Source organism: Eucalyptus grandis, chromosome 5 (assembly GCF_016545825.1).
Source record: "Eucalyptus grandis isolate ANBG69807.140 chromosome 5, ASM1654582v1, whole genome shotgun sequence".
NCBI lineage: Eukaryota > Viridiplantae > Streptophyta > Magnoliopsida > Myrtales > Myrtaceae > Eucalyptus > Eucalyptus grandis.
The window spans coordinates 60838730-60850644 of record NC_052616.1 but is presented as its reverse complement, the minus strand read 5'-3'; the positions used below and the strand labels follow the sequence as shown (position 1 = coordinate 60850644).

Sequence of the window (11915 nt, the reverse complement as noted above, 5' to 3'; positions counted from 1 at the left end):
TGTTTGTGTAGTAGATCTCAACAAAAACGTATAATGGCCCTCTGAAACTCAGGAACTCTTTTCTTTTCTTTTCTTTTTCAAGGGGTCATAGACGCGCACGTACTTTGAATTGGACCATCCTCACACTTTATAGACCAGAGTCGACTCGGTTTTGGGAGAGCAAATCGACTGTTGACTGGTCGGTGGCAGTGGCACTTTAGGATTAGTTTCTGAACATTTCTTTCCCTCTTCTTATTATCCATGTTTTTATTTTATTTTGATTTTTTTCTTCCAAATGAGGAAACGATTTATGAAAAAAGAACAATAAAGTCCAAAAACCTATTCATTGTTGTATTTGTGAGAAAAAAAGAGATAATTACCCAATCAATTTTAAACATATTTTACGAATACCAATTCAATCATAGACTTTTCAATTTTACCAATATAGTCTTAAATATTTGCGTGAAATTCCAATGTAATCATTTCACTAATCGCTAATAGAAAATTCTAACGTGGTGTCCAGTCATTGCCAGTGGTCCTATTTGTTACACTAATAAATTTGATGAATTTGATGAATTTGATGCATGAATTCTTAGTTTAATGCATATTTTGTTGCATGGGAGTTTTTGGTTAGCTTGAAATACTAGATAGTTATGGATAAGTGTGCGAAAATACTAAGACTTGTCATGAAAATACAATTGAATTATAAAGTTTTCAAAAGTTGCAATCAAATGGTAAAATTAGTAAAATTTGTGTAACCAAATCACATCGCTTTTTCTTCTTACTATCTTGAAACGCATGAAGCTGACATAATGCCCATTAAGCGCCACATTGAGAAAAACTGGAAAATATATAAAAGAAAAGAAGGATTAAAATTTAAAAAAGAAAAACTCGAGAAGCCATGGTCACAATCTCTAAATCTCTTTTGCTACACGAGCTTAGTGAAGCTCGAGTGGCGGCCATGGCAGCTCTGTCTCCATCCCTCTGTTACTTCGCCCCTCCGTGTCTCCCCAAATTCACAAACGCTGTGACAGAGGTAATCCAGTTTTCAGAGAAGCTGATTCGATCGCTACCAACCCCAACAATAGAGGCGTATCAGGCTTTATCCATTTCTCCCTCCTTCATCCTCATTAATCAATCGACAAGTTGGGGGAGGATTTCAAAGAGAAGCCCGTTATCGACATCTCTGAAGCCAAGCCTGATTGCTTTTATACCAAATCAAATCCGCAGACAGAGTTACTGTTTGAGGAAGAAAACGAAGAAGATGAAGATTCCGACTTCGAATTCACTTGCCTCAACATGGGTGGTTTGCCATTCTCGGCCGACGATGCCTTTAACAACGGCTAGATCCGCCCGGTTTTCCCTCTCTTCAAACGAGACCTCATCTTGGCCAAAATCCGAGCCGTTAATGGAAGCAAGGGTCGTTGGCGGGCTAGATGAGTCATAGGGGACTTATTGCAACTAAACGGCCCGAATCATGGAGGAGATGTTATCGATAATGTAATTCTTTATTATGGAAATTCGAAAACAGGGAATCTTTGGTGTTCATTATTTTCCATGACAATAGTATTAAAAATAATTGTTGCAGAAACTAAAGAGATGAAGAAATCCGATTTTTCTCCCTTGATTTACTTTTCTTTTTGTTTAGAGACCCACTTTTTTGTAACATGTTTTATTTGACAAAGGATAGAATACAATGTACCTTCTCATGGATGAAAAGATGACCTGACTCCATTTATATAGACAATTAATACGTGCATTTCATCAAAGCGCATTCTATCTTCATAAGAATCGCACCTCTTTCAAAGCATTATAATTTCCTCATAAAAATTGCACCTTTTAATTAGTGTTGCAACTTCTGGTAACTAATATTTCTTTCATAGCATTTAAATAATCATTAAATCATTAATTAATAATATCATATAGGCCACGATAATTTTTACAAGAGATGCCACCCTCACTAAGGAGTAGTCGGAAGGGCAACTTGATCGGATCCTCGAATTTGTGGCTGTTTCGAGACTCTTGCCGCGAGCAAAGCAATTGCAGGGACTCCCTCATGCTAAACCCTCCTTCTTGAGCTTTGTCGAGCTCGGCCAATCGACTATGGCTGCTGGAGCCATTATTTTAGTTTTTTTTTTTTTTTTAAATATTCTTACCCTTTTTTCTTTTATTCTCTTTTCTTTTTTGAATTTTTATAAATTTTTTTTTTTTAACTTTAAGTTCTTTCTGATGTGGCACCCGCCAAACTCCACATTGCTGCCACATGTTTTAAAACGGTATTAAATTCCATTGGCTAAATTGGACAAAGTAAAAGAGGGACTTGATTATACGAATTTGACAGATTTTATAACTTGATGACACATTTTATAAGTTTTAAGACTCAAATGTATTTTTGTGACAAATTTTAGGACGTTTGGTGTATTTATGCCTATTTTTAATGACATCAATATCTTAGAAACTAGAAGAGTGAAATTGGTGAAGAATAAATTGAAGGCACAGCTTTGTTACGGTGGGGTAAATCGAAGGAGCAACGTTTGACAGAAGGAAAATTACACGTCATCACTTGATCGAAAATTTGTAGGTTGTTAAAATGTTGATTTTTGCCAAGGGATAGCGAGGAATATTTGTTCGATCGGCAAAATCAATGGTATGTACACTTGGCAAAGAGCATCGTTGGTTACACAAGCATATATTCCTTCGGGTGAAGGGTCTTCAAGCCACTGGTAACACGGCTGATCCACATGAGCAAGCAATTTCTATAATTAGTGGAACATGGACCTTTGATGAAGATAACCTCATGCCTTCATTCTCAAGCGTGACCGCCATTTGCAAGCACAGACAATCATTTGTGAGTAGAGTTACATCGCCTTGAGTGACGGAATGGGCTTGGGCTTTGCATCGATGTTGGGGTCGTGTCCATTACCTTTATAAAATTACTGTCTTAGTTCTCAGCAAAAAGTTCCGGGTTGGATCGCATAACGGGCCAGTTCACAAAAATTTGTGGTCTCATCTAGGTCGATGCTCGATGTAGACAAGCTATCAAAAAATGTCTCTAATTTCTACACGTGGAGAAATGCGGTAGAGAATGATAATGCTAGACTATGCGAGACTGTACTTTTTTTTTTTTTTTTTTTTTTCAAGATATGTATGTTGGACTCATAGGTGAAATTCAAGTATCAACAGTTACTCCTTTTTGAGAGGGAGCTCAGAGGTTCCTTTCAAAAACAAAAGACAATTAAATTTTGCCAACGGGTTATGCAGTGAAATTCAAATGCAAATGCAGTGATGAAAGCTAGCGAGGGACATACCTGTAATTGCTAGCCTTGGATCTTAGCTTTGCTTGAGGCGTTTGTAGGCCCCTCTCCTCCTCTCCCTATCAAGGTTTTTTTTTTCCTTCTCAACCCCGGGCTATCACTAGATGGTGGCATACTTCGGGCTGCAAAAGCTCAATGTGCAAATAAAATTTCAAGGCTGCATTCTCACACATACTGGAAAACGGAAGACATCACGAGCTTTTGGTCTCTCACCGGGCAAAGAGTACTCCAAGGCTATAGGTTGCAATCACTTTTGGGAGGAAAGGCTCCGAGGCTACAACCCGCAATCACTTGTGTAGACCATGATATAAGTTCACCATATTAAAAAAGATTCTGAGGTTGCCAATGAGCCTTGATGAGACCTAATCATCTGATTTAACATATAGGGGTGTGTCATTCCTAAATTAGTTCAACCAACAATGGAAATGACTTGTTCCATCTCGCATTTTGCAGATGGAGGAGTGTGTTTGACCATAGTGACGACACCTCTTACCAAGGAAACACGATGAGGCTGAATCATCCACTTCGGCGCAAAAATAGTGTATGTCATTCCAAATTGAATCCATTTAGACTCTTGCAGGTGATAAAACGGGGCAAGTTGCCCAGTGGGCAACAACTCTCACCCACGATGTAGTTTTAGGAACCCTACATGGTTCTTTCGAATGGCAAGAGTTTGCAGACTTCGCACTCTCTTCCATCCATAAAAATTTGTAAGCTGTTGCCTTTCATTCAAGTCCTAAGTCTGGAACCACAGGCTCCAAAGTCCTAGATCAGAAACCTTAGGCATTATTAGTCTTGGGTGTAGAAAACCCCGGGCATCTAAAGACCTAGGTGAGCAACTTAGGCGTCTCATGCCCTCTGTTTGCAAACTTAGGCATTTCAAGTCCCGTGTGAAACCATAGGCATATTGAGTCCTAAGTCTGGAATTGTGGGCATCTTAAATCCTAAGTGTGAGCTTTAGGCATGTTAAGTCCTAGGTGAGTAACCATAGGCGTTTTAAGTCCTAGATAAATCGTATTAGGCACTCTAGATCCTGTGTGAAATACCTTGGGCACTTCCAAGCTTTAGGGCTATGTGTGTACATGGACGTTCACTCAGGTATTTCACACCTGTTTAGGTTGGACTTCAAATGAAGGGCAACATGGTATCTGTTCCAGTTTACTCATTAAAACTCTCTCTAACATGTGTCACATGTTCCCAATGGGTTCATTCAGACATTTTTGTTACCAAATGGCGAAATCGACAGAGAGTGATGTTGTATAGATTCCAATTTATTCATTGTGAGTCATTTCCTAACATGTTTTGTTGTTATTCCTGATAAGAAATGTCAAACTCCCAAGAAGGTGAATTCAAATGAAGGTTAATGTTGTGTCGTTTTCAATTTTTCAATCCCCTTGGATTTATGTGCTGACGTTCCTTCCTATTATTTACGGGGTAAGCAAGTTTGTCATGCCGCAAGTAAATACTTTTTGTCCCTTAAAACAAATGAAAGTCAAATGAAGAGTTTTTATAACAAAGAAAAACTTTGGAGTTGCCAAACTATCGCAACCCTCCCGGTACAATTCAAGGAAGATGACTTTATAGGTAATGTTGAGTTGGGGACTGACGGTTAGCGTCGGTTCTCCTAAATCGCCACCTCACCTTATTATGCTTGAAATTGATCTATCCATGAAGTCCAACCTAAATAGGAGTCACATGCCTACTTTTCTTGTTGTGTAGGAAGTGAAGTATCTTCCTATGTCTCATTTAGCTCCAAACCAATCCTAATAAGTTAGTGGCAACTCTTATTTAGGTTAGACTTCATAAATAGATCAATATCAATTTTAATATCCCTATTGCGTGAGGTAAGAATTTGGGAGAATCTGCTATGGTTAAGAACTATTGGTCCCTGACTCAAGATTACCTTTGAACCTGATTTTCTCTAGATCATGTTGGGAGGGTTGCAATAGGTTGCTCATCCCATTCATTCCTATGTTTTCAGATTTTTCAACTAGCAGCTCGTAGAATAAGAGCAATGTCAATGAGAATTTTGGTAGTTGGATTTTGGATACTGTTGGGTATGAATTGTGTGTTTGAAAATTATGTTGCGTTTAATTGAGTTTGGAGATGTGGGTATATCCTCGTTGATAAAATTTCAGAAACTTTGATCTTGTGACCAACTCCCTGTTGATCAAACATATAGATGGATATATATTTTGATGGTAGGTTTAAGTTGGTTTTGTTCTAGGCTGTCTTTCGGATAAGGAGAGGGCTGTATGATCTCCCTATCTTTTCTTTTTTTGAGCTGGGTGTGATATTGGCTATGGTGATGATGGTTGCTAAGGAGGACGTGACGGCTATGAGATTTGTGAAATATGTGGGGGTTGTGATAGAGACAATGAAGTTGGTGATTGTTGCCGTCAAGATCATCTTGGGAATTGCAAAAGGCGCGATAAATTTGATGAATTTCACTCAGGTACAAATTCTTAGTTTTAATGGATATTCCACTGCATGGGAAGTTATTGGTTGGCTTGGAAACCAGGTTAAATAATTTTATTACATGGATATCCTAGAAATTGAAGGGCAGCTTTCTTACGGTGGGACAAATTGAAGGAGCGATGTTTCAGAGAAGGAAAGTCACCCGTCACGACTTGGTAGAAGATGCGTAGGTTATAATGTCGATGTTTGCCTAGGGATAACGACGAATATTTGTTCGTTCGGCGAGATCAAGGGTATGTACAGCGGGAAAAGAGCAATGGCGATTATACGAGGCTCGTTTAGCAAAATTTCCAAGATCATGCATGTTTCAGATGTTCTTGAAGGCAACCCGTCAAAGCCCGATGATTGTGATTTATGAGCGTAGAATGTCATTTTCGAGCCTCAACACCAAGATATTGAGTTCTTCCAATTTTCATTTGAAATGGTAGATGATTTTGAACTTGAACATTCGCCTAAGTAAGTGTTGATTTTTGTGATAGCGGAGAGATCGAAATTGATCCATATCATGAAATCAGGTTTCTCGTGATAAAATAGAAGTTATTGAAGAAGGAAAGATGGGATTTTTACAGGAAGTTGATTTTGTGATGTCTGAAATGGACTGTGACGACCCGAGCGGCGGTGCGCGGGGAGGAGGGATGGCGGTGCGTCCACGCCTCCGGTCCTCGGACGTGCGCAAGGGAAGGCAAGGGAGGGGGAAGGGATTCCTCTCCCTCTTGTCCCACATCGCTTAGGGAGGGTCATGGGCCTTGTATATAAGGCAGGTTCCTTAAACTTAGTGACGCGTTTTAAAGCGTGAGGGCTCGGTGTCAGCGGACAATATCGCCTGAAGTGGGAGATAGGGTCGTTACATGGACGGATCTGTCTAACAAATTTGGTTGGAGTCTTTGCTCAAAGGAAGAGCTTTCGATTGATTTCGTCGATGTGATTCCAAGAGATTTGCTTTATGATCATATAAACCGGGATTTTGAAAACTGAACGTAGAAAAAATAAGTAAACATGAGTCGGAACTCGTAAATATGCATGAAGTGTAACAAAGAAGAACTCTCGATATTCTAGTTTCAAAGGATAAGCTCAGTATGAAAGAGAATCACATGAATATAAAAAGTCTGAATTTCCTAGTTATTCACTAACAAAAGATTGTCGGAAGGATATTAAAAGAAGTAAATAAAATCTCTTAAAATATTGTCCGAAATCTAATTACCCACAACCGAAAAAACATTAACCAAACAGGGCAACTTGGGAACGCTCTGTAGATTGTTGCATCTGGAGATGTGGAGTTCCCGGCGATGAGAAAGACGGGAGATACTCGGAGAAATCTATCTTTGGTTCATGATTGCGAAAGACGACAATCTTTCGATGTTGAAGTGGATCTCCGCCTCGAATTCCTGGCATAACGAGATATCCATCTCTACCGGCTATCTCGATTCAAAATTGTTTCAGGTAACTCCTGTATGAAAGTACCCCTCATCCTAAGCACTTCCATAGCTTTCAAATCCACGACTGACGTTGGTAACTTCTTAATCGCAGCGTAAGATAAATCTAGGAATTGCAGTGCGCGGGCCCTCCTATTCCATCAGGAAGATCAGATAGCTTCCGGCAGTTCGTTAGAGACAGTGTCTTCAGTTCCTCAAGCCATCCAATGGACTCCGGCAGGGTGTTGATTTTAGAGCCGTCGAGAGAAAGATATTTGAGAGACTTTAACTGCCTGATCGAATCGGATACTTCAGTCAGGTTTTTACAATTTTGAGCACTAAGAAATTTGAGAATCTTCATGGAACCTTCTTGGAAATTAATTCGAGAAATGGAAGTTCCATCAATCACTAGCTCTTTCAAGCCTCTCATGGGACCCAAATCTGGCAATTCATAGAGGAGACTGCATCCCTTCATGTTCAAAGAAACCAACTTCTCTAGATTACTAACCGATGGATGGATAACTTCTAAATTAGAGCAACCTTCCAGAATGAGTCTTTCCAGCTCCATTGAAGGAGGAAATGTTGGCGTGGCCCTCAATTGGACACAACCTGTTAGATTCAAAACTTTCAGTTTCATTGCCTGCAAGACAAAGAGGATATGATGGTAAATGTTGAGTTCCTGAGGAATACATCGTCAAGAAAAAGATGTGTGAAGATAGAGAAATTATTCCACACCTCCGCGAGTAGCTCCCAACCACTCCAGTCTACATGAACTTGACTCCCTGACAAATCAAGAATCACCAGGTTTTGCAAATTCAGATTTAAATGATCCTCAAAAATCTTAGGGCACCCTTGCCAATCAAGCCACCTCAAGCTCTGAAAACGATTCCCAGAGTTTCCCCAAATATTGGCCTTATCCAGCTTGAGGAACCTCAAGTTCTGTAAACCATCAAATTTATCACATATTAAACTGACATTCTCCTCATATCCATCACCAAACTCCAGCCCGAGGGCTTCAATGTACGCAGTGCCCTATCAATCAAGCAAAACAAAATTAACTTCTAAAAATGGAGCTGTCTTTTAGCATCACACTCGATGAATAATTGAACAAAATGGATCAATAACAGCATTAAATGGAATCTAAAGAAGAAAAGATGTGCAGTCCTCGCAGAAGTTACCTTCCCTTCTTTTAGTACATCCAGTGCTTCTTTGTGGTTGCACAGCCTACTACGCTTGCAAGGTTCCCTCCTGTTTTCGTTCTTGACAATTTCCCTGCCAAAGGTCTTCAGTATTTCACACATGCGTAGTTCTTTATTCTCTCCGATTTCTACCAAAGACATGGCACGAAGAGATTTAATTGATAATGTCGGATAAAACTTAAGGTCGAGCCACATGTGATAGGGGATTCTCTTGTCCTTTCCGTTCAAGAAGCATGCTATATCTAGAAATATCTGCTGTTCATTCTCTTCTAGGGTGATATAGCTCTCAAGGAAGGCTTCTTGGACACTCTTATCAGGAGCTTCTTCCAACTTCATCAGTTTTTCCTCCCACACGTCTTTGCTTTTTCCGAACAGAAACTCACCAACCTTCCTCAACACCAAAGGAAGCCCGTCAGTAGCAGCAACGATAGTTGTTGACCGCTCCTCGAATTCCTGAGGGGGAGAATCCCTTTTAAAAGCGTGCCAACAGAACAACGTCAGAGCTTCATCTTTTTTCATCGATCCAAGGACGTAATTTTCCGCACCACTGACTTTTTGAAGGATATCACATCTTCGGGATGTCACGATGACCGTGCTCCCTGGGCCCAACCAATCAAGCTCTCCAACTATTGCGCTGAGCTGTTCATGATCCTTCACATCGTCAAGGAGAAGAAGGACCTTCTTGGTGCAAAACCTGGTCTGAATATGTTTCAGAGCATGGTCAGAACAATTGAACTTTTGGGCTGATCCCTTGCGGACGTCAGAAATTAGTCTGTTTAGCACAGACACGATGCGATGATTTCTAATTTCTTCTTGGAACTTGTCAAGAAAGCTACAGGCATCATACAGGTGATGAAGTTGATTATAAACATATTTCGCCAGGACAGTCTTTCCAACCCCGGGGATGCCATGTATTAACAACTTTTCACATGTGTGTCCAATTTTAACCGCTTGCCCATCGTGGTATTCAACCTTTAGCTTTGTCATTATCTCTTGCACATGAGGATCGACTCCGACTAATTGTTCCGGCACAGTTAGGTCCCTCTTCTTCAGCTTCCGCTCAACTTCTTGGACGATTTGCTTTATGATTTTGCTATAATACCTGCCAAAATGCAAATGGAATAAAAAGGACATGGAAGACAAGAGGATTGAAAGCGGAAGAAAACCTATTTATGCATGATGCACCCTTTGTCATTGTTATTATAACGAACATATAATTGTCTATGATTTGAACATATTTAACCTTAACGCAGAGTAGGCAAGATATATGAGAAAAGTAATCTCAGGCCAGAGCGTGTCGTGGAAATTACCCTCCACAATTTTCTTGGAGATGGTGTCCCTTCAGGGCTCCAATCCGATGGAGGGCAGACATCCAGTGATTAACCAACGTGCCATCTCTGCCGCGCTCCGTGTGCTCATGCGCGGCACTCTGGAAAGGGCCCGTGCAGTGGCGTACATCCGACGGCTCAACATGGAAGAAGATGGGGATGATGATGTGATTCTTCTCGTCCTTGCACTTCAGCATTTGGTCCAATTCCATGAGGCAGCTCTTGCTGGACCCGTAACCCTGGGAGATGACGGGTATTGATATCATGGACTGCTCAATCGCCTGGATCAGCTGGGGGTAGATTTCTTCTCCTCTCTCCAGCTCTTCCTCATCCCTAAAGACGCGAATTCCAGCATTAGTCAACATGGTGTGCAGGAAATCCGCAAAGCCGCAGCGCGTGTCTGGCCCTCTGAAACCCAGGAACACTTCGTAGTCTGGACGTCTAGACATTGATGAGGAATGATGGGTGAGGTGACTCGGCTCCATCGTTTGTGCAGCAGAGCTTAAGAAAACGGAAGAAGGAGCTCGGTCACTACGGATGCGCACGTCCTTTTTTTTTTTTTTGGGTCATAGACCATCCTCACACTTATAGGACAGAGTTGACGTGGTTTTGGGACAGCAGATGGACTGTTGACCGGTCGGTGGCGGTGGCGGTGGCTTTTTAGGATCTTATTTATATATGTTTTAGGCTGGTTCTGTACTGTATCCGGATTAGTTTCTGAGTATTTCTTTCACTCTTCTTTTTTTCGACGTTTTTATATTATTTTGATTTTTTTCTTCCAAATGAGGAAACTATTTATGAAAAAAACAATAAAGTCCAAAAACCTATTCGTTGTTTGATTTGTGAGAAAAAAATAAGATAATTATTGAATCAATTTTAAACATATTGCATGGATACTAATTCAATCTTAAATGTTTCAATTTTGTTAAAATAGTTCTAAGTTGTTGCGTGAAATTCCAAGTAATCACTTCGGCTAATTGCTATTAAAAATTTCTAAGGCGATGTCCAGTCATTGCCAACGGTCCTACATGTTATGCTAATAAATTTGATGAATTTGAGGTACAAGTTCTTAGTTTGATGCTATATATATAGACACACACAACATTTTTTTTTTTTTTTTTGCATGGGAAGTTATTGGTTAGCTTGCGAAACTAGATAATATTTATTTATGGATAAGTGTATTGAAAAACTTAAGATTTGTAGCGAAAATACAATTGAATTTCAATATATTTAGAAATTATAATCAAATTCTAAAATTTATAAAATTTGTGAAATCAAATCTAAACAATGATGTTGTCTTTTTTTTATTACTTTCTTAAAACAAATGAAGGCAATGTAGTACTCACCAAACGCCACATTTGGGAAACAAAAAAACTAGAATAAAAAGAAAAGAATGATTAAAAATTAATAAAGAAAAAGAGGATAAAAAGAAATAACAATAAAAAAAGCTAACATATGAACAAAAATAAAGAAGACCTCCCGCCGCCATGGCTGAATAGTCGAGTTCAATGAAGCTCGAGGGACCCTCGCCCTGAGCTCGACGAAGCTCGAGAAGCCATGATTGCAAGCTCGAAGAAGCTCCGAATACCATGTTTGCAAGCTCTAAATCTCTTTTGCTCGACGAGCTCAGTGAAACCCGAGAGGCCATGGACGCTCTTTCTTCAATCCTCCGTTTCTTCACCCCTCTGTATCTCCCAAATTCACAAACATTTTGACAGAGGTAATCTTGTTTGCAGAGAAGCTGATTTGATCGCTACCAACCCCAAAATCAGGTTCTATCCATGTCTCCCTCCTTCATCCTCATTAATCGGTCGACAAGTTGAAAAAGGATTTCTAAGAGAAGCCCGTGATCAACATCTCTGAAGCCAAGCCTGACTGCTTTTATACCAACGCAAATCTGCAGACAGAAGTTACTGCTTGAGGAAGAAAACGAGGAAGACGAAGATTCCGACTTCGAAGTTTGTCGGCCTACGACGTCTTCGACAATGGCTAGATCCGCTCCGTTTTCCCTCTCTCCAAACAAGACCTCATCTTTGCCGAAATCCAAGCCGATCCCTTTGCTGTCGCCGTAAATTCTTTGGCCGCAACTGAAGAAGCCGTTCGTGGAAGCAGGCGTCGTTCGCGGGTTGGATGAGCCGCAAGGGACGTATCGCGAGTTTGCAACTAAACCGCGCGAATCATGGAGGATGTTGAGAATATCACCGA

The 11915-nt window shown here is 40.3% G+C and overlaps 1 protein-coding gene across 1 annotated transcript; it reads right to left on the bottom strand.

The window, feature by feature from the left end:
• Positions 1 to 6933: 6933 nt before the first annotated feature.
• On the bottom strand, positions 6934 to 10195 carry LOC104447685 (disease resistance protein RUN1-like). The gene is made up of 4 exons (XM_010061397.2): positions 9693 to 10195; positions 8362 to 9484; positions 7919 to 8215; positions 6934 to 7823 (listed from the first exon to the last, which is right to left on the bottom strand). The coding sequence occupies exons 1-4, from the start codon at positions 10193 to 10195 to the stop codon at positions 7311 to 7313; spliced, it is 2436 nt and encodes an 811-aa protein (XP_010059699.2). The 3' UTR covers positions 6934 to 7310.
• Positions 10196 to 11915: the final 1720 nt, after the last annotated feature.

What these genes read in the sequence shown, in the direction of transcription:
- LOC104447685 (XM_010061397.2), bottom strand. Translation starts at nt 10,195, where the DNA reads ATGGAGCCGAGTCACCTCACCCATCATTCCTCATCAATGTCTAGACGT. An exon ending in ATGTACTAAAAGAAGGGAAG is followed by an intron (nt 8,216 to 8,361) that starts GTAACTTCTGCG and finishes CTTGATTGATAG; the next exon opens with GGCACTGCGTACATTGAAGC. An exon ending in GTTGGGAGCTACTCGCGGAG is followed by an intron (nt 7,824 to 7,918) that starts GTGTGGAATAAT and finishes TTTGTCTTGCAG; the next exon opens with GCAATGAAACTGAAAGTTTT.